Source organism: Sarcophilus harrisii, chromosome 2 (genome assembly GCF_902635505.1).
Source record: "Sarcophilus harrisii chromosome 2, mSarHar1.11, whole genome shotgun sequence".
In the NCBI taxonomy this organism is placed as follows: domain Eukaryota; kingdom Metazoa; phylum Chordata; class Mammalia; order Dasyuromorphia; family Dasyuridae; genus Sarcophilus; species Sarcophilus harrisii.
Window position 1 is genome coordinate 118,275,716 of NC_045427.1, and position 23,568 is coordinate 118,299,283.

At 34.0% G+C, this 23,568-nt stretch overlaps 1 protein-coding gene across 10 annotated transcripts in view; it reads right to left on the reverse strand.

Annotated features, from left to right (window-relative positions):
• Positions 1-509: 509 nt before the first annotated feature.
• Positions 510-23,568, reverse strand: part of GREB1 (growth regulating estrogen receptor binding 1) — a 157,314-nt gene continuing 134,255 nt past the window's right edge. For all 10 annotated transcript variants that reach the window (XM_031950668.1, XM_031950669.1, XM_031950670.1 and 7 more), the window contains 7 exons: positions 20,868-21,072; positions 18,659-18,833; positions 16,470-16,688; positions 14,510-14,645; positions 8,119-8,319; positions 6,624-6,762; positions 510-2,800 (listed from right to left, as the gene is read on the reverse strand). In XM_031950668.1, the coding sequence (XP_031806528.1) occupies positions 2,637-2,800; positions 6,624-6,762; positions 8,119-8,319; positions 14,510-14,645; positions 16,470-16,688; positions 18,659-18,833; positions 20,868-21,072 (1,239 nt within the window). In that variant the 3' untranslated portion in view covers positions 510-2,636. The remainder of the gene's footprint in view (positions 2,801-6,623; positions 6,763-8,118; positions 8,320-14,509; positions 14,646-16,469; positions 16,689-18,658; positions 18,834-20,867; positions 21,073-23,568) is intronic.

The following is a 23,568-nucleotide window of genomic DNA, read 5'->3' on the forward strand; positions in this document are numbered from 1 at the left end:
GATCCAGGTAGAATCTCCACTTAGGTCTTCCTAATTATAAACTCAGAACTCCATCCACAGTGCCATTTAGCAACCTCCACATGACAATGCAGCAATTGGGGACTCACATTTGGAGTATTTGATAAATATGTCTCAACTCCAAATTTATTTCTTTTGCACCATATTGCACCAGATGCCTTCTTTAGTCTCATATAATAAGTGAAAACATAAGAAAATTAATGAGATGAATCAGGAAAAAACTGAAAAGGGGCCTAAAACACAAGAAAATGGGTTCTGAATTTCATACCAAGAAAGCCTTTGGTTATACTTGGTTTTCTAGATAAAAATGTCCCCACATATTTTTTTAAAATGTGCCATAAGTAACCAAAATCCTACTGAAAAAATACTTTACCACTTGCAACAAAAGATTGAACTGCTGAAATCTCTAATGAATGTTTTTTTTTTTTACATCAAGAGTAATTCGTGATGCCTGGAATTTCATAACTGTGCAAATAATCAGAAACCAGTAAGTGCATTGCAAGTTTTATTTATAAAGAATGAAACCAACATGAATATTAAGACCTTTTGAAAGTTTTAAATTAACTAATACAATGTAAGAGGAAGCTGCACAGTAGATACTATTTACAAAAGACAAAACTACAGAAAGTAAAGTTTCATTACAAAATAGGAATAGTGAAATATACAAGGTTACCATTTACTAACAATTTTGTAAACAACAACCCAAATCTGCCAAAAATCACAAGTTTCAGGGGGTTTTTTTTCTTAAGGGGAAAAAGAAACATCAAGACACAATCTTTGGCACCATCTTTCAAGATATTTCCTCTGGTTCCATTATTTCTTGTGCAATGTCTTCAAGTCCAAGCCAGGCAAAAATTTACCACCATTAGTGTGTTTCAATGCCTTCTAAAAGTAGTTATCTGAAAAAATGCCTTTTGACTCATGATTTCTCAAATGTTAGTCTCTTCTGGAATTCTTTGGTCCTTTTTCTCCCTAACTGGAAGTCCTTAATTTATACAAATATTTCAAGTGATATAATTTACCTGTCAGCAAAGTCAAGGCTTAATGAAGAATTTGAAAATAAACTTTTAGTAATAAGCAAATGGTCACAGGTTCTTTGGGTTGTATTTTTTTTTAGTAGACAATTCCATTCTCACTTCTCTGAGAGTCAATTCTTGTTTTGGAAGACACTATGTGATTTCCTTCCTACCACACATTATATTTATGAGCATTTAAGGACACGTCCTTTTATTTTCACTCTTGGCAATAGATAGTCCTCTAAGTTGCTCTCGTACAGAAACCAAATGCCAACAACAGTATAGAACTTTGTTAGGAAATTAAACCACATGACAGATGCTAAAACTCATTTCTCTAATCTCAGCAGAGGTGTAGGGGACCACAGAGACAACAAAGAAAAGTATAATCTACTATCTGACTTTGTCCATAGGTTTTGCGTAATTGTTTTTCTTTGTTAAAAGGAAGAATTCAATGGGAGGGGGTATATTGGGAAATGATTGGCATAAAAAATGAAAAGCCATTAATATGAATATTTTTAAAAGAAATTAAATCAGGTGTTCAAATATACTTAATAATTAACTGACTAATTTGGCAGTCTAAATTTTATTTTTAAAGTATGAAAAATTTAGACAATCTAATGTTATCCTTTTTCCTTTCCTATCCCCATTGCCAGTGCCTTCCCTCTGAGATTATCTTTCATTTATACTGTATTTGTCTAATATTTATATAGTTGTTCGCATGTTGACTTTATTGAAAATTTGAGTTCTTTGAAGGCAAAGAACACGGGTTTGTCTTTTTGTTGTGTCTTCTGTGCTTAGTGCAGTACCTGGTACATACAAAGCTCTTAATAAAAACTTGTTGATCACTCAATCAATTGATCTACACAACAGCAAATTCCAGTTATTACCAAGATTCTAGGATTGTAAAATTTTTATTCCAATGACTTTATTTTCAGATGTATATAATATCTCTAAGATTTGTGATTTTTCAACACTGTTTCTAAATATTTCCCAAATGGGAACATGAGAAGAAAAAAATACTTCATTACTGGTATTTCTATACATGTAAAGATGTTTTCACTTCAACAAATGTCCAAGAATGTCCAATGTCACCTAAAAGTAACCCATAGTTTCTGTCATGGAAGTATATAGATAGTGAAATGTCAAAACTTTTTTCTTTAAAAAAAAATTATTCCAAAATGTCCCAGAAGCCTCAGCAATATTTTGTGATTAAAAGGGCACCAGGGAACAAGAGTCCAGAACCTTGGGGCATGCATCCCTGGCTCCTCCCTAAACTTTTATTCTCTGGGCCTCAGTTTATCTCTCTATAAAAATGAGGAGTAAGGACTTGATCTCAGCCTTTCCAGTGCTGAAGCTCTTTTGCAAATCTATCAGTATGGCCATTATTGATGGTGATCTCGCCTTTGCAGAAAGCTTCCCAAAGAAATAGGCATTCTGAAGAACTGATTTTCCAGCTCCATCTCTAACTTACTAATGTGACCAAGGACAAATCACTGAACTATTGTAGTTCTGAAGCACTATAGTTTCAGTATCCTTGGTGGGGGGCTGGAGGGGAGTTCCCTGAAGTATCTGCTCTTTCAGAAAACGAAGCTGCTGTTTCTTTCAAATGTGCCGCCCAGTCAAGAAGAAAAGTGGTCTGTCTTCCTTAGCATTGGCTGTCTGGAATTCATCCCGAAGCCTGAACTGCCACTCATCTTCCAACTCCAGACGTACAACTGTCTGACGGAGTGAGTTACGGTCCTGACAGATGACGCACAAAGTGGCACCTACACAAATGAGAAAAAGAGTAACACAAAACTAAAAATAAACTCACGTTTGCATCCTGTTTCCGGACTCCCTACCCCTGTAAGAAGCTCATTACAAAGATCCTCTTTATCCTGCAAGATTGTTTCAGCCTTGGCACTCATACCTATGCTCTGCCCTTTTAGGGCAAACAGGAACAAATAATTCTTCCCAAAGCCCATCTAAGTTGCAAAAACAGCAAAACCCATTTAAAGAGGCTTCCTCCGCCAGATATTTTTGCATTTTTTATTGGAGTACACCCCTATGGACTGAACCCCATTATCTCCACCCCTCTTTTCAGCTTCCTTTTGTGTGATGTCTTTGCCCATTAGATTTTAAATTTTGATAGGTAAGAACATTTTATGATTAAGTCATTTGGAACCAGGTATAAACAAGGCCGCTGTTATCTTCAAATCACAAAAAAAAAAAAAAAAAAAAAATAGGAGGAGGGTCTCTTTGGTCGATGTCCTAAGAAACTTGTATAAAAAAATAGCTGTCACCACAAGGAGAATTACTATAAATATTATTGAATATATAAGTTCTTTTCCTTTTTCCCTAATCATCTTTAGAAATAAACTTAGTAGTGATATTGCTAGGTCAAGGAGATAGTTTAATACTTTTGGATGTAATTCCAGATTGTTCTCCAAAATGGTTGGATCAATTCACTTCCACTAATGGTGAATTAGTACCCCAATTTTTCCATATTGCCTCCAATATCTGTGCTTTCCCCTTGAATCATTTTAACCAATCTAGTAGATGTAAAATGATCTCTCAAGGTTGTTTTAATTTGCATTTTTCAAATAATGATTTAGAGTGGTTTTCTCATATGACTATAAATTGTTTTAAATTCTTCATCAGAAAACTTCCAGTTCATATCCTTTAACCATTGATCAATTCTAAAATATTTTATAGCAGCTCTTAATGTAGTGGGCAAAGAACTAGAAATGGTAGGGATGCCCATCAGTTGGGGAATAGCTGAACATGTTATAAAATAAAAACATTGCTATGAAACATATTGTGCTATAAAAAATGATGAGATTGATGATTTTTAGAAGAACCTGGATAGATGTGTACAAAATAATGAAAAGTAAAATTAACAGAACCAAAAGAACATTATATCCAATAACAGTAGTATTGTTTTAAGAACAAATTTCAGCAAACAAATCATTTTGACTATTATAAATATCCAAAAAACATATAAAAGAAGATACTATCTGTATCTAGCGAAAGAACTAATATGTATGAAAAAAGTATGTATATAATGATTTCACATATTTTATGTATATATTTATGTCTAATGGTAACCATTTCTAGAATGGGGAGAGAAAAAAATTTACATGATAATTTTATTATGTAATTAATTAAATTATTATATATTTTAAAGGAATAGTTGTACATAAAAGACATACATTTTCATGGATAATTTTTTTCTTCTATGTTATAAAAATATTTTATTTCATAAATTAAAAAATAAAATAAGTATAATGGTTTAAAAAAGAGAAGTTTCTACCTGAGAACCAGAGAGATTCTGAGAGTGATGGATGACAGAGAAGGAGGATAGGGAACGTCCATGGCTAAGTTAGAAAGAACTAGCAGCCCAGGGGCAACCAATGAAAAAAAGAAAGAAGAAGTAAAACAGAGCTTTCCCAGATATAGGAGATAAATAAGGAGGCCCATCAGCTCTACAGGCACTTCAGATCAGAAATCTGGGACTCAACCTACCATTAGGATACAACTCCTCAAGGACTGAAAGGAAAATCTAAGAAAAAATATACTTTTCCCCAGTTTCCCTTTGTGCTTCCCCCCATACCTTTATCACATCCTACCTTGCCTATTAACATATACCATAATATAATTTGCTGCTTTATTGCCCAAAAGTTTCTAGTAACCTAAATTTTGCTTCAACCCATAAAGAGGTCAGGGGCTAACCAGAAATAGATATAAAAGTAAATTAATACAGAAAACCATATTTTGGCCTAAATGTTGAAAGTTTTACTAAATGGGTGCTCAGAGTAATTATGATTGTACTCCTAACATATTTCTGTAAAATAAACTCTTTATAGCAGTAGAGGAGATTAAGCTTAAAATAAGTATTATATTAAGTAACAGGAAGTTACATATGATTTACTTTTTTACTGTTACCCTAAAGCCTCATGGAGGTATACAGTATAAGTATTACTAACATCATTTTATAAATGAAAAAATAAAACAATTTTAGAGAGTTCAAATTACTTCTTCACGATCACACCACTAATAAGTTTCAGAGCCAGGAATGGAAAACCTCAGATTTCCTGATTCTAAATTCATCATTTTTTTCTCATAAGACAAGAAACATGTAAATGTGAAAATGACAACTTTGCCTGATCTGCATTTTCTACCACTGAAAAAGATTCATTCAGCTAAGATGAAAAGAGTCAAAAGTCCAAGCTCATATCATAACATTTTAAAATTCTTTGAAAACATGGTAATATTCTGATTGGATACAGAAGATAGTATGGAAGCAAAAAAATCAGTAGACAGAAAGAGAATTAGGAAAAGAAAAAAAAGGGGAATAAGTCTAAATAATCCTCCAGCCCACCCGACCATACAAAGCCATAGGGCAAAAAAATAGGCACTGGACTTATAAATTCTTAAGTATAAGAAACTCCCATCAGAGGAAATTCCCTCTACCAATGCATTAAAGGCAGGATTTGAACCCAATTCTTCCAGGTTCTCTGCACTATCCTGATGTGTGTCTCTCTCTCTGTCTCTCTGTCAGTCTGTCTCTCTCTCTCTCTTTCTCTCTCTCTCTCTCTGTCTCTTTTTCCCTCTCACTTTTTCTCTTTCTTCCTCTCACTCTCTCTTTTTTTTCTCTCCTTCCTAGATCCTTCATTATATTTGCTACATACCAGCCATCCTTCATTCTCCAGGCTCCACCTCCCCCAAATGCCTTAATTTTATCTCCTTTTATATGCAATCTTCCACCAGTACAATATAATCTTTTTGAGAGCAGAAACGGTATTTATTTTTGCTTATCTTTTTATCTCCAGTATTTAGCTTAATTCCTGGCATATAGGTATTTAATAAATGCTTGTTGATTTGAATTATGTTCTCTGGAGCATTTGTTAGTGACTCTTCTTTAATATTTATTTCTTCTTCCCTAGACTTTCCTCCTAACTTTTCCTACTCTTCTATAAAGATGATTTATTTTGTTAAAGTTCTACTTGATTACTATCTCTTCTAGGAAGTCTTTCTTGAATCCTCCAAGGAATGACCTTTTTCTCTTCAAAGCTCACAAAACACTATGGATGTATATTGTCTCCTTACCACCCTCTATTCTGCATTACAGCCACTGTATATATAGCAGGGCAGTAATCAAGTATTCAACATAAATGGTAACTAAAATTCTGCTCCCCCAATGCTCAGTCGTCAATCATTTGTATAGAGCTCCAGTCACTGGGGACTAATCAAAAGAATCTCTAGGACTTCCCCTCAGTCAAGAGCTGAGATACACATTCATTGTATTGGGAGGTACTTCTTCCAATAAAAGATTCATGCTGTGTAATCTCACAAAGTGCATTAGGAGATTTAAACTGGTCAGACACTCCATCAATCCCCTCTGTTATAAATAATTACAATTTATGATATCACTATTACAGATCCCACTTGTAGACTATCAGAGTCTTGCAAAAAAGAGGCCATGGTTGATTTTGTATTTGCAACTTCCTCAGTACTCAGCAAAGCAGCATTTAATAATAAACTGAACAAATTAATCTCTAAAGTCACTTTTTGCACCTCTATGATTGTGCAGCCATTCAGATAACTTACCTTTTAGAAAATGAAACTTTTTCAAAAAGCTTGCAACCACAAAGGAGTCACAGAGGTATAATAGGAGTCCACTAAATAGTAGATCTGAGCAGCTGATGTTTAAAGAATGAGGCCTGGAGCTCACATAACAAACAGCAACCTGAAAAAGAGATGCATCCTTAGGATTTTCAACAATACATCTAGCATGCACATTCAAGCACAAACACTCAGCATGCGTGTGTTATCAGAATAACAATATCTCACATTCATATAATAGTTAAACGTTTTAAAAAGCATACTGTCCCACAGCCTTATGAAGTAGGCAGATGAAATTTACGTATTTCCATTTTACAGATGAGGAAGCCAAGTCTCTGAGAAATTAAATGACTTAGCCAAGATTATAACAGTTTAAAAGTTAGAATTTGAAGGCAGACTGACTTCCAATCCAATGTTCCTCACTATGTCATGCTGCTTTTTTATATGCCCTGAATAAAATTATTATAGCCCCCCTTTTCCTTGCCATTAGGACTGGGAGAATTGAGTTAGAAAAGAAGCCTTGAAATACTATTGAGTCATAAAACTCCAGGTGCCTTCTCTCAGTGCTTATTGGGTTAATTCTCCCTCCTTTTAAGTATTGCCCCTCACCTCACTGTCTCCTGCCCTTGACCTTCTTATCTTGACTTTTATTTTATCAGGACTAACTTACTGTCCTTTCCTGGAATTATGGCTTGTCTGCTCACCCAGTGTCCTTGCCCCCCCTTATCTGCCTTCGTTTCCTCTATAAGCTCTTTGCAAACCCTAGTTAGCTATAAAGGTTCCCGACTTCAGTTGCCTGGGGCTACAATGATTTTTGGACATGAGTCCCATTCTGGCTGACTAGCCTAAACTCTCCACAATTAACGAATTAAAAACCAATCTCTGTCTTACCTCAGTTACTCTGACATTACATTGTGTGAAACAATTTTAATTTTTCAGGATATCAGATGAACTATATCCATACTCTTTAGTTTCAGTGAAATCTTGTACTCTCTCCCTTGAATCACTTTGGATTCTAATAGACCAATTTTGGCCTTATCTTTCTCACTATAAAGCCTTCATCACAATTCCAGTTCCTTTCCATACCATACCAATTCCACTCAAGTCATCATCTCAGCTTCATCCTTACCAGAACTTTGGACTCCATCTCTAGAACCAGCCTGGGTTCTGATGGGCCATCTCTGGCCTTATCATGTTAGGGATCTAAACTTCTACTATACTTCCACGGCCTTTCTAAGCCATGTGGCTATAGGGTACCCTAGACCCTTTCCCAATTCCCCTTTAGAGATTGCCTTCCCCCATTTAGGACATTTTGCACAGTTTCTGGAATAGTAAGATCTTTAAAATGCTCTATTTCTCTATCCTTCAAGTGGAAAATTGAAGTGTCCCTTCCAAAGTTATACCCTACAAAATTGTTCAAAGAAATTCATTTTCCTATTGTTGAACCCACTTTGAGTATTCAGCACATGTTACAAATTACCTGAGGTCCAAGATTAAGGTAACAATCAACCGACAGCACAGGGTGTCCATAATTCTTTAGTGACAGAGGGAAGAAACGATGGCTGTGATACTGCAGAAATTTTTCAAGTAGAAGCTGGGCTGGAGCTGCAAGGAAAGTGTGCTTGCTATCTGGGGCACAGATATACTGGGAAGGTGCAATGGACACTGGATTATCAGACACCTACATAAAAGCAAAATAAAGCAAGTTTAAAATGTGTGTTTGCATATCAATTAGGATAAGGATCATAGGCTTTAAAGTTGATAGTGCATATAGTTATTATCTAATCCAATCCCCTCATTTTAGACGTAAGAAACTGAGACTCAAAGATGTTATTAGGTATAATACAGAAAATATGATACTATATGCCAGGGAAAGAGACTGGTAAGATACAGACCGTTATTTTAAGCTTGAAATCCTGCCCATGGGAGGGGAGGAAGAGAAATTCACACAAGCTAATAATACAAGAGAATGTAATATATCAGATTAAAAAAAAGACATGACAAGGATGAAAATATTTGATGTTGGACAAGCAGCATGAAAACAGGCACTCCTATCCATCACTCATGGTCATATGACCTGCTCTACTATGGAAATAAATTTAGAATTAAAGAATAAAAGTTTAAAAATCACAATCCAGCAATCCTGTTACTGGATTTATACCTTCAAGGAATTTATTGGCAGCAAGAAAAGATCTCATCTGTACAAAAATATTCACAGCAGCATCATTTTGTAACAAAAGTTAGAAATAAACTATGTGCCATAAAGAAAGGAAAATAGGTAGACAAATTGTAATATGTGAATATAGTGGAATATTATTTGACCAAAACAAATAATGTGAAAATATGGAGACATTAAGTAAATATGCAGAAAATTTTATGAAGTGAAAAAAGCAGAGGTAAAATAATAAGATATTAACTCTTATTTAATTGAAAACAATATCAAACAGAAATAAAACAGGTGAAAGCGTAGAAGATGTACTTAACATATTAAAGCTAAAGGTATGTGTCCTTTTATTTTTAACAAATAGTAAACTATGGGATTGTAAGGATTCATGCAATATCTATCAAAACCTTTTTTTTTGCTGCTTGGCTTAATTTTCCAGAAAAAATTTAATATAGGAAGTATGCTGATAACTTTAGTGGTTGTCTTACTATTTGAGAACAAACTTTATGAATTAAGAATTCTCTTTGTTTCATGGGCTGTCATGGCCATGAAACAAAAATAAAAATACAAAATAGATCTCAGGCCTTTATGATACCCTTTGGCTTCTTTGGAGGAAAAAAAGACTGAAAAAGAATACTTTTTAAAGATAATTTACAAACTTTCACCTAAATACTGATATCTTAAATTTGAGATACTTGTCTAGTAAATTTGCTAATGAGTAATTTCATCATATGCATTTTTACCTCTTTACTTTACCTTCTTTCCTTAAAGGAAACCAGAAGAAATCAAACAATCAATAAACACTTGCTAAGCACCCATATTATGCCAGTCACTTATACTAAATGCTGGTGATGAAAATAATGAAACACTTCTAGCTTTGGAGCAGCACAATATATATAAGCAGTAGATAAAAGTGTTAAACTTGGGAGTCAAAAGCTCTGAATTTTAATTTAGCCTCAGACATTTACTTGATGTGGGACTCTTTAAGTCACTTCATTTCTCTCAGCCTCAGTTTTCTTATATGTAAAATGAGGATGATAATAATGGCATCTAATTTAAAGAGTTGTTGCAAAAATCATGAAATCATATGTGTAAAGTGCTTTGCAAACCTTAAAATTCTATGTTAGTTACTGTTGTTATAAAAATATAAATAAAATAAATGCAAAACAAGTACAAGACAGTTGTAAGAGAAAGACCCTATCCTCTGGAGGACTAGGAATAAACTTCATGTAGAAGATGTCATGGAAGCTGAGCTCTGAAGGAAGCTAATGTTTCCAAGAAATAAATATGATAAGAGATGTATCAGGCAATGGAATAAGCTTGACAACAGGAACAGGAGGTAATGAGTAACTGAATCAGGGTGTTGGATATACTAATGGAAAGAAAAAAATAGATGTGAGAGATGCTTTGGAGGTAGAAATGTCAATATTTGGCTGTAAAGAAGATATATAGGAGACAAAAGAGAATATAGAGTGGAACTTGATACCAAATTTGCAAAAGTAAGTGATGGAAAGGATGATGGTGCCTTTGACAGAAATTTTGAAAAATTCAGAAAAGGAGCAGGTTTGGGAGATTAAATTAGTTCAGTTTTGGACATCTTGAGTTTGAGATATTGATGAGTATTCAATATTTCAAACTATTCAATAGACAGTACTAAAGCTTAGAACAAAGACCAGGAATAGAGAAGAAATAATTAAACCTATGTCATTTGAAGAGGTCACCAAATGAGTGAGAGTAGAGAGAAGACCATCACTTTAGGGTATACTCAAGAGTTAATGGGAATGTTATGGATGATCCTGAAAGAGTGAGTGATTACACAGACAGGAAGTGAAACAAAAGATAACAGTGTCATGAAAACTCACAGAGGACAAAGTATCTAGTAGGAAAAGTTAGGTAGTGAGCTCAAGAAGGATCAAGATTGAGATAAGGCCTCCATTTTATTCATTAAGAAATCCCTGCTAACTTTGAAGAGAATAACTTCAATTGACTGAGGAAATTAGAAGCAATACTTTAAAAAAAAGTGAGAAGGGAGCAAAAGGAAAGTAGATAGCTTCTTTTAGGAGTTTGCTTGGGGAAAGGGAAGAAAAAATATGTAATGACAACTTGATTGAATAGTAGAGTCAAATGAGGGTTTATGAAACAGTAGAAAAGGAGGAATTGAAGATTAAGATAGACAAAGGAGTGAGCATCAGGGAAATCTACCAGAGAAGATGGGAGGGAATGGGATTAAAAGTATGTAAAGGGAGGCTGGCCTTGGTAAAAAGAAAGATCACCTCTTCATGAGAGACAAATCAGAGGAAAAAAATGCATTGTAAAGGAAAAGAGGTAGTTCAGGACTAATGGCTTCTAATTTCTCAGTAAAGCATAAAATTTGAAAGTGTGATATGAAACAAAAATTTTAGAAATTTGAGAGCCCTTAGGAAATGAAGCAAAGAGCATAATAAGACATAATGAAATGACATAATGAATGTCAAATGAACTTCATTTACATTTCTGACAAAACAGATTTGGGGAAGACTAGACTGGATTAAGAAAAGACTATAGATTGCACTGACAGACTGGGGTAATGCTAAATTTATAATATCCTTTGCTGAAATTAAGGCAGCCAACTTGACAAATCATATTTCTCTCATTTCTACAAAGTACACCCTTGACACTAGCATTATTCTCAAAAACTTTACAAAGATGATAAAAGAGGTATGTGCTTTGCCAGTATTTTACAATAATGTCCATGTTCTGGAGGGTTGATTTTTTTGATTCAAGTTTCTTTGACTGCTAGCAAGAAAAAATATTGGCTGGCTAAAATGATTTCTAGGTAATTTTATAAATTATTTATTTTATTGCATACATTATTCATATATAAAAATATTGTCTATACTATGTTAGCTATGACATAAATTATATATTAGACGGTATATAATAAATCAATAAACATGTTGTCTATTAATATATTAATTATTTATCTATATAAAGTTATTTAAGCTATTAAAGAAATGTATTTATCCACTGAAAGATTACTATGCAAATTTACTATGTGTTTACTGTGAATTTTTTTCTGTTTTATTCTTATGTACATTACTACTTTCTTCATTACTTTTATTACTGTTCCCTTTGTCCCAACTTTCTCACAGTAAATGATCACACCAACTACTCTATTTGAAAAGCAGTTAATGTAAACTACACTCAGGCTTTATACCAGTCACTTTTAGGTCTAGAAGTTATGGTCTGCATTTAGAATTATATGTTATATTAGCAGTTTATCTTCTTCTCTCCCTTCTCTATAAAAGAATGATGAATTTAAGAATAATATTTAACCTAATGCTTTTAGGTTATTCATTGAGTGGCCCTAATGTTGTTCATTTTGCTTTCAGGGAAGAACTTATTTTGCTATCTGGACATCCTAGATGCCAGTGTCTCCAAGTTTCACTTTTCAGAAAAAAATCCATTTAATTTCTATCCCTAAGAAGATAATAATAAACTCACAGAAATATCTTGCTTCCAATATTTTGTGAATTATTTGCAACTATGTGCCCACTGACCCTTCCCATAGTTCTGTGTTCCTTCATCATTGCAAACAATATAATAAAATGAGAACTCACTACAAAGAAATACAGTATAAACCTCCATTTATATTTTTAGGATATAATCTTTATAATACTAGGCTTAATGCCTTTGTCTAAATAGTATTTCAAAGAGTAAGTTTGCAAGAGTTATACAATAGTTAAAAATGTCTTTTTTACATTTATAAACAGCAAGTTTTTGAAAATCAATATTGATGAAAATGATTAACATTATTTGATATAGAAAGTGGCTAAAACACCAGAAACTATGTTTACAAAGTTATTTTTATATACAGGATTGCTCTATTAAAATCTTCCATTGCCTTTGCATTGCTTCTTTTATTACTGATTCCAAGCTAAATTATTCACTGTTTCCCAGTCTCAACCTGTTCTCTCTATTCACATGCTTGGCTCATTCCCTATATTCAAAAAAAAAATTCCCATCTCATTTCTGATAGTTTACATTTTTTTCTTTCTCTAATGCCCAACATGGGGCATAGCAGATAAATCAACAGATCTGGAGGCAAGAAAAGCCAAGTTCAAATCTGACCTCTAAGTCACTTAACCCTGTTTGCTTCAGTTTCCTCCTCTGTGAAAGGGGATTGAGAAGGAATGGTAAATCTCTTCAGTATCTCTGCCAAAAAAACCCAAATGAGGTCACAAAATTTGGATATGACTGAAACAACTGAACATATTTTAAAAGGCCCAAATTAGGATCTACTTTCTCCATGAAACCCCTGCTGATTCCCCTAGCTGGTAGTACCTTCCTCCCAAAACTACTTTGTGCTTCTTTCGTATTTATTTTATAAATATCCATTTATGTGTGTATGTAGAAATGTGTGTGTATATATATACTCTAAATACTTAATATATGTTGTCTCCATGGATAGAATACAAAATCCTTGAGGGCAGGCATTGATTCATTTTTATCTTTAGAACTCCAGTACCTAGCATACAGCCTGGTGTATATATTACATAGTTCATAAATGCTTATTGACTAATTTCCCCCTCAATTTTCCCCATCTACAAATGAACATGATTCCCTGAATCCTTAAATATTCTTAGCTTTTTTATATTAAAAAAGTCTATACCACATTTTTATTAGACATTATCCCCATTATTATCCTGTAAGCTTACTGTTTTTTTTTTTCATTTTGTATTCCCAGTACCCAGCATAGTCTCTTGCTTAATAAATGTTGATTCAATTGAATTGACATTTCTTTTCATACTATCAATACTATCACAACTAGAGTCTTTCTGGAGACTGAAATTTCTACCATCTGAAAATAAATGCACAAAGATATATTTGAAAATCCACAAACCAAGTATCTTTTATCAGAAGCCAAAGAAAACTCTAAACTCACAAGGCTCAGAATAATTGCATATATCAGAATACTGTTTACCTGATACCAGAATCAAATCTAAATACCTACTTCTCTTTCTATAGGAAAAGGGTGTAAAGACCATGCAATCATTGAGATACACAACTGAAAGCTACACAAGCCTCAGAATGCTTTATTTTCATTTATTATTATTATTTTGATGGATCCATTAATTCACTGGTAAGGACTCCTTCCACTGCAGCAGACCATAAACACTTTATGACTTAATAGATGGTCTTGGTCAATTGTTGTGGCTAAAACAATTCATGCCTTAATGGCCAACCTTTTAGTAATGGTTCTGTTTGAATTTAAACGTAGGCTTCCCACAAACAAAAGACTAAACGTCTTTAAGTTCACCACCTTTAAAATACTGGAAGCCTTTCCAAGATGGCAAGATATGCCAAAGCTTCCTTCCTGCCAGGAGAGTGTTCCACAATCCAAAGCCATTTGCAACTCAATTGTGAGGCACCTAAGAAGGCACCTGAGACTTCAGTGACTATTGTTTCTATATAATAATATACAGCATTATGATATATTTCTACAACAAATTTGTACAATTCCAATGCCATCATATGTATCTGTGAGCCCTGTGAGAAAGGCAGGAGGCATATTGTAATGACTATATTATAAATGATGATAAAGAGGCTCTAAGAATTTGTGACACATGAAGTAAGTTGCCAAGCCAGACTTTACGTGCAGAACTCTCCCAAATTCACCCTAACTAACTTAGAGAAATAACTATCCAGCAGCCATTGCTTCACTCACCTTGGATTTAATGTGAAAGGACCTATGGCCACCAACAGCAATTTGCTTTTTCATGACACTGAAGCGATTAAATCGGCACAAAAGGAGACCAGCACTGTGCACTCGCAGGTTGAAATCAACATCATCACAAGTGAATCTAATCAGAGGCAAGAAAATTCAGTCAGCACACATAATTAAACCATTCAATCAATGAAATAGACACATAATACATATATATATATATAATAATCACATATATTTATGTATATGTATGTATTTATTTTTGGGTTTTCTATTATTTGCTCAGCACTGTGCTACACAGAGATAAGACATGATTTGTATATGTATACCATTATAAGACTGAAGTAGTGTTTTTCTCAATACAATTCTATGATGAAGATAGCATAAATATTAACACTATTTGGCAGATGATAAAGTCAGTGATGAAAGGCTAAGAAGCCTTGTCATGCTGGTAGTGTGTATAAAACTCCAAGCCCTTGGAGGCAGGAATCATTCCCTCTACTGACAAGCTGAAGAGAAAAGACAAGTATAAATGAAACAGTCAAATAACTATATGAGACTAAGAAAAATATCATCATGGTAGGTCTTGTTTTTAAGTCTTGCCTCTTTCTTGTGATAAATGTGGAATCATGGACAAGTGACATAATAATATCTCATTGCTCCAGGCAAGCCTCTTAGTAGGAGCAAGTTTCCACACTAAATTCTCCAAACCATTAAAATCATAAATCCAGACCAAAAAATAAAAATAAGACTCTATCATTTGGTGCTAAATCATGCAGTACAGAAATCATAAAAAAAGGAATTCAATTAAAATTGAAGTCACCATGAAAAAAATGTATCTAGGATATAAAACTAAAACTACTACAGAGATACAAAAAGAAAAGACAGTCCTTGCTTTCAAGGAATTTATATTTTAATGGCAGATAAGTGCGGGGGTCCCATTAAGAATAGCAGCACCTCCTGCTTCTCTACCACCAGCCCATATCCAGAGTAGCATCTCTTATGGAGAAGTGGCCAGCCATCCCCACCAACTTCCACTTAAAAGACAGGTAAATCAGCTTATCTGAAGTAGCAAAGCCCCTTAACTGAGAGAGAAGATGCAGCACATGCTAGGTCAAAGCACCACAACCAATACTACCCATCATCTAGTCCCAGAATTCAATAGAGCTAGCCCCGGACCTTGAAAACAAGAATCTTGGAAATAAGTGTTCCCAAGACCACCAGATGTGCTTCCAGACCAACCCTAACAGCCACCATTAAGGGGAGGAATTATTGTGAAGAATAGGATATGAAAAGGATTCCAAGAGAAGCTGGCACTTGAGTTGAACCTTAAGCTAATAGGCTAATATGATTCAGAGCTAGAAGGTGCCTTGGAGAGCATCTGCTTCAACTATCTCAATTTATCAAGGAGGAAACTAAAACTTAAAAGAGAGAAGTGACTTACATAGCTAAATCTCAAAGCCAGGATTCAAAACCAGGTCTTCTGACTCCAAGTTGAGCACTTTTCATTACAATGCCTCAAAGGAGGCACATCAAAAAGCAGAGATGAGAAGGGTAGCAGCAATTCATGCACAACAAATAGTGTCAGAAAAGATGTACAGAGAAAACCTGGCTCATCTTATTATCTTACGTGGTAGAAAAAAACAATGGAGTCAAGTTAGAAGAGCCTGCTTTAGGGTTCAAAGTCTAGAACTCCCACTTACACATACCTTTTGATCCTAGTGTCCTTATCTTTAAAACAAGAGAAATGGCTCAGGTCATCTCTAAAATACCTACCTGCTCAGAATCCATTGTATTCCTCTATCCCTCCAGCCAGCCAAGCACATAAGATCTTTGTGCTGAGATCATTGGTACCATTAATAACAGATAGATGGTAATCAGAAAAAAGCAGATACTGTCAGGGTGACCATCAAGAACAAGTTGAAGCTGCTATCTGACTTTTCTTGGAACTGTAACTCACCGATTCTGGTTATACTGTACATTCTGTGTCAGATCCACATTAAGGATGATAAAGTCATGGACATGACAGCGGGAGAAAGGTTCCTGGATGTCTCCATTCCGAGTTTTACTTGACCATTTCCGCATCCCAATTAGAGCATAATGAGTGACATTAGGGGATGCTTCAATGTGCTGCAGAATGTGTTTCAAAGAAACATTCCTTTCAGACCAGGTGTATTCACTGCAAGGAAGAAAGAGAAGAAAAACTCTCTCAACCCCCTTGCAAACAAAAACATAATTCTCTTCATTCTGTTGTCTACCTCAGCACTGGAACAAAAGGGCACAGGAGGATGAAGATCTCCCACTTCAAACAAACACAGATCAAATCTCATTATGACATATTTCACAGAACTTTGTTTTTTGTATAGCCATGAAACTTTACTAAAATAGATTTATTCCTGGGCTTGCAAAGCAAATCAAACTAACATTTACTATGTGCTACATACAAAAATATTGTGCTGGGCACTAAGGAAGACAAAGTTTTGATGAGATGTGATCTCTGTTCTTAATCAACAATCTCTGGTTTTATTATTTTCTGCAATTTACAGTGAAAAAACTAAGACAAGCACTGATTAAGTGTTTACATAGAATCAAACAACACAGTTAAGTATGTGAGATTGAATCTGACTACAGGTCTTCCTGATATGAAGCCCAGCACTCTATCCACTGAGACACCTACCTGATGGTGAAGATTTTCTAGATATAGAAAGGGATACAAAGCCCCATATGTGTATGTGTGTGTGTGTGTATATATATATATATATATATATATATACCAGAAAGTATTTCAGTTTGGTGTGAAATTTTGGGTAAGTTGAGATATAGTAAAAATCCAAGTAACTATATCTTCATCTGATAATTGATAAACATAAATGGTTCTTTAGGGTTTACCAAGGGCTTTTCTTTCAACACAAAATGAGCAGTAAAAATTTAGTCCTGTTTTGCTTATGAAGAAACTAAGAATCAGGGAGGTAAAGGGATTTGTCTGAAGTTATAAAGCTCATACTAGGAGAACTGAATGTCATACTAAGTTCTTATTGACTCCAAATTCAGTTAGTTTTCATGGCCCAATACTAAACAAACTCCATAATGGGTAAGGCAACTGGCCAGGAAGCTGGAGCTTCTAATCTAGGTTCCGCCATTCACCATCCCTGTGACCTTGAGCAAATCATGTCCAATCTCTGGGTCTCTATTCTCTTATCAATCAAATAGGAAGTTTGGACTCTGTGATCTTTACATTCCCTTCTAGCTGTGCAATAGGAATATGGACATGATTTTCATAGGTACAGGAAATTCTCATTTGAAAAACTCTCCAGGCCCAGAACCTTCTCTGTCACTCTAAGAGACAACAAAGAAGGATTGTAACCTACTCAGAGTTCTATGGCCATTATGTCTCAAAGTGACATTTAAACTCAGGTCTCTCTCATTCCAAAGGTAGGCCTTCTATTGATTACATCATGCTACCTCTTGAAATGTGAAATGCTATTATTTAAATTGATACTTGATAGCTGGACAAAAACTTAATTGTTTTCTCTTTAACATAAGCAATAAACCATCATTAAGTCAAATTGTAATGGAAAGAATATTGAGCTTGAAACCAGAAAAACATATATGCAAATCCTTTTTCTGACACTAGCTATGTGACCTTGGTCAACCATTTAAGCTCTTTGAGTTTTAGATTTCCTCATATGTAAAATGGGAATAATACTACTAATAATAACTATTTATATTCCATTTTTAAAGGCTAATTGAAACCAAGTTTGAAAAGTATTATTTTGGGAGGTATCAATCATGAGAAATGTGGAAAAAATGTGATCATTGAGAACTATTCTTTTTCATACTATTCACTGCCAAAGGAGCTTAACTGTGTAAATTAAGACTATAAAAAGAGGTTATTATCTATTGTCTATAAGAGACTATATATCAAGATAAATATATACATATGTATATATATAAAATTAATTCAGAGACCCTGCTTTAAGGCCTAAGATCTTAATATTATAAAAGGGAAATTTTCAAAAGCAAAAAAGCATTTACCCTCTTCAAAGTGCACATGAGAATGTTTTCAGAAAACAAAAATTAATTGCCCTAAATTTGTACTTTAAAAACAATTATAGAAAAGCAAGTATAAATGGTTTTGACCATTTTTACCTCCGCCTTTCTCCCCCACTATCAACATCCACCATATTCCACATAACACAGGAATCATCTGAAATGACAATGAAAGGCCAGATATCTTGAGGTTTTATGCCCAACTCTTCTTGTCGGTTCCGTTCCAGTTCTAGGTTATGGTAGGATAGCTCCTTTATTAGAAAATGGGCAGCACCTTAAATAAAAATTCACAAGATTTACAATTCATGTCAGTTATATGTCATCATTTACATATGTTTACATATGGCTTTTCTATAGATGGTAATCATTTCCCAGTGTTTTCTCTGGTCTGAAGCCCCTTCCAATAGGGGAGGGGGGAAGGGAACTACTCCAACCTCTCCTATACCATGACATTGTTTCACATGTACAGTTATTTTTTTGTGTGTATGAGGGCTGGGGAAGGTAATCAGGGTTAAGTGATTTGCTCAGAGTCACACAGCTAATAAGTACCTGAAGTCACTTTTTAACTCAGGTCCTCCTGACTCCAGAGTCAGCTGTTCTATCCACTGCACCACTAGCTACTCTGTATAGCTATCTCTTAACTGATTTGTCATTTCCTTGGAAGAAGTCAATATAATAAAAAATAGTTTCTAACACAGCAAACCAAAATGGGCTGCTTCACAGAAAAGACAAGATGTCTAAGTGTTTTAAGATGTCTTAAAGAGAGATTTTTTGCTTGGATGTGGGTTGGACTAGATAATTTTTTGCGTAAAATTTATGTTTCTTTTAAATATAATAGTATTTTACACATATATAATAATATATTATACACTATACACATATGTAATGGTATATAACACATTCAATATATAACTTCCAAAGATATTCTGTTGTCGGTGGAGGTTTTTTCATTTTTTATTAAAGCTATTTATTTTTCAAAACATATGTATGGACATTTCTTCAATATTAGTCCTTGCAAAACCCTGTGTTCCAGTTTTCTCCCGTTCCCCCATGTCCTCCCCTAGATGGCAAGTGGCCTAGAAAGTTTTTGATGTCTTTTCCAACACTGGAAGTTGTCAAAGGGGAGATTTCAGCTTGAAGTCAACAAAAACTCTTTTATCAACTAAAGCTATCCAAAAATAAAATGAACCCCCCTCAAGAGATGGTAAGTTCTCACTAGAAGAATTCAAGCAGAGGCTAGTCTTCTAGTCTCTAGACTCTAGCCTCTAGAAGACTACTTTGTACATATATTATAATGGGAATCCTTTTCAGGTATGGGTTGGAGTAGACAACTACTGGTATTTTTTTCAAGGTTCTGAAACAAGGTTCTAGTATACTTGGTGGGAAAAGTTTAGATTCCATTCTGATTTCCTTTCATCTCAACTGATAATTAAGAATCTTAAGGCATCACTTACTAGCTAAGTGACCTTAGGGAAGTCATTTAACTCTCTTCCCCTAATTTTGCTCATTTGTAAAATGGGGATGATATTTGTACCATCTCCCTTACAGAGCAATTGTAAAAAAAGTGCTTTATAATCATTAAAGAATGCTAGTTCTTTATCATATATATATATATATATATATATATATATATATGATAAAGAACTAGCATATATATATATATATATATATATATACACACACACACATATAGATACACATATATGTATGTGTATACACATATATATTTGTGAACATATACATGTGTGTGCATATGTATATGTTTTGTATACATGTGTTTGTTGTTCATTTCAGTTCTCTTTGACTCTTAGTTATTTCGATTGGGATTTCCCTAGCAAAGATATTGGAACAGTTTGCCATTTCTTCTCCAGGTGATTTTTTTTACAGATAAGGCAACTGAGGCAAAGATTAAGTAACTTGCCCAAGGTCATACTGCTAGTAAGTATCTAAGACTAGATTTGTACTCAGGTCTTCCTGACTTCAGGCCAGCAATCTATCCACTCTATATCTTAGCTGCCTCTCTACATTCATACGTATATATACATATACAGTTCTTTAAATGTGTATTGATTAATTATAGGTATCAATTATTATTATTATCATAATCATCACTAGTTAAACCAACTACAAATCTAGGAATGCCCATAAGGAAACAAAAAGCTAGGAAATGGAGATAGAGTTCCAAAAGTCAGGTATAAATGGCTTAGTAGGAAACTTCCAACTATTCTCTTGACTCTATTCTTTTAAATTTCCCTCTTCTTTCAATGGAATTGTACTGCCTATAAAACGTTTCTCTTTTTCTACTTACCAACTCCAGCACTGTTGAACATACTTGGAAGAACGAGCATAATGTGGTTGGGCCAATACTTCTTATATATTGCCATTTCATATTCTTTGACAACTAACACGTGCAAATGATTAGCACCATCCATTGCATGATATAAGTTAAAGAGCCCATGTTCATGACGACCCGTAGTTGGAGTGAAAGTAGGACTTTTTATAAATTCTTGGCTCTGTAAAATACAGAAATGATTATTACCAGATTATTCAAATCTAAAAGATAAGTTTAATATGTCCTAAGAACTAACTGGTTCATTCAGCTTGAATTCTCATAGATATATGCTATAACAAGCTCCTCACTCTCTGAAATGCATATCAAAACATGAATAAAGATAATTCATTTTTTGTCCAAGGTGACATGAGATAGTGAAAAAGCATTGAAATCGCAGTTAAAGAGTGATGGATTCTAGTCCTATCTGTGTTTTTAACTAGTTGTGAGACCTTGAAGTCGCACCAAATCTCTGGGCCTTAGTTTCTTCAATTATAAAATTAATTGAATGAAATGACTACTTAATTTCCTTCCTTCTTTTAAGTGCTATTTACTTCGTGTATGTATTTAAATAAGTATCTTTTCCCACTTCCATTTATATCTTCTATCTCTCCAACTAGACTGGAAGGTACTTAAACTGTAAGGATTTATTTGTATTTTCTTCATATACAATATAGCATCTGCTGTAGTGCTTATGTATAGGTTACTGATAAACACATTTTTGAATGAGTGAATTCTCCTTTCTTTTTTCCCCTATTTTTATTATTATAATTTTTTATTTACAAAAGATATGCATGGGTAATTTTTCAACATTGACCTGAATTCTCCTTTCTAATGTAAATACTACAAATATTGTGAATTTTCAAAGTATATTTTGAATCCTATGCTGCAAGGCCCATTGATAAACAAATTTTTTAAATTTGTTTATTTCAATAAATCACTTAACTTGGCTAATAATTAACTAAAACACCCAATACCCCATAATAATACCCCAAATAAAACATACCCCACCAAAGGAGATCTGTTTACCTAAAAATCCCACCTCAAAACAAAGTAAAAGCAACTGATCCATAGTCCATTCTGGGCGGAAGTGATCAAGAAGTAACCAATGTACTCTATTGAATGGTCAGGCCCATGCTCTTTATTTAAGGCATAAGATAAAGAATAAGAATGGTACTATGAGTGAAGATATATTTTATAGCAACTTTGAGCTTTACCTTTTCAAAGGAAGCTACATTCTTAACTGCCCAAAGTTTGAAACAACTAAAAAGCAACCAATTAGACTTGAATTATAGAAGATCAAAGGTTGTAGAGTTGGAAAAAATCTTACAGTTTATTTAATCCAACTACCTCATTTTACAGATGAGAAAACTGAGGTTCAGAGAAGTTAAGCAACTAAGTCTAATATCATTATTAGTAATAAGTGTCAGACTTCAGATTCAAGCCCAGTGTGATTTTAGAATTAATAAGTCAATAAATATTTACAAGGCACGAGGCATTATGTTGAACTTTAAATCCAGTATTTTTTCAATATATCATAATGACTCACTGTCCTCAATGTAAATCAATCCACAAATGTCTCTTGAGAACTTATTATATAAATATGGTTATAACTGGTACTAAGAGTGAAGAATGAAAGACCATATCCTCTGATCTCATAGTACTTCCAATTAAAGATGACACAAAAAATAAGATATACAATATGAGGTCCAGGTTAATAATTTATTTTCTATAGAGTGATCCCCTATGAAAAAAACTTCCTGTACCAAAGAATTAGACAGTATCCAGTAGACAGACAATAGCCTGGTGAGCTGAGAAGTGAGTTTATTAGAGTCACACAGACAGTATATATCAAAAGTGAGACTTGAATCCAAGTTGCCCTCACTCTAACATCCATTAGCTAGCCACTACTCTATCTTACCCTTCTTGTCATGACACATAATATAGGAGTTAAATAACAAGTCAAGCAAACAAATGCAAGAATTATTATATCTATATATCTGTGCCACAGGTGTGAAATCACATTGGGATTAGATGTGAGGTAGATAGCCAAGAAGCCACATGTCAAATTAAACCACTAGCTCACACCCTGAGAGCTAGAAGAAACTTTAGATGTCATTTTTCTCAATTCTCTTATTTTAGGGATAAACAAACTAGAGGCTCAGAAGGACTATATAAACTATTCAAGGTCCCATAGGTAATAAGATTAGTATCAAGATGGACTGAATTTATCAAATTCTACTCCTAATAAACAGTATTATAGAGACCTAAGTGGTTGCTGTTAGTATTCTCTTTTTTAATTATTTATTTTATTTTTAATTTATAGGATAAAACAAACATTTCCCTAATTTAATAATAACAATAATAAAAAGACTGCATTTGAAAAAGAATACAAATATATTACATACTTGTTATTCCATTTAAATATATAATAAAGTTATCTTGTAATTTTTTTTCTTCCCCCCCCTACCGTAGAGATAGCCACCATTAGGCACGATTTTGTGTGTGTGTGGGTGTGTGTGGGTGTGAGTGTGGGTGCGGGTGTGTGTATGTAAAATCATTCTATACATATTTCTATTTATCAATTCTTGTTCTGGATGCAGATAGCATCTTCTTTCAGATGTTCTTTGTAGTTAATTTGGGTTTTTATAACATTCAAAACGGCTTATTTGCTCAGTCA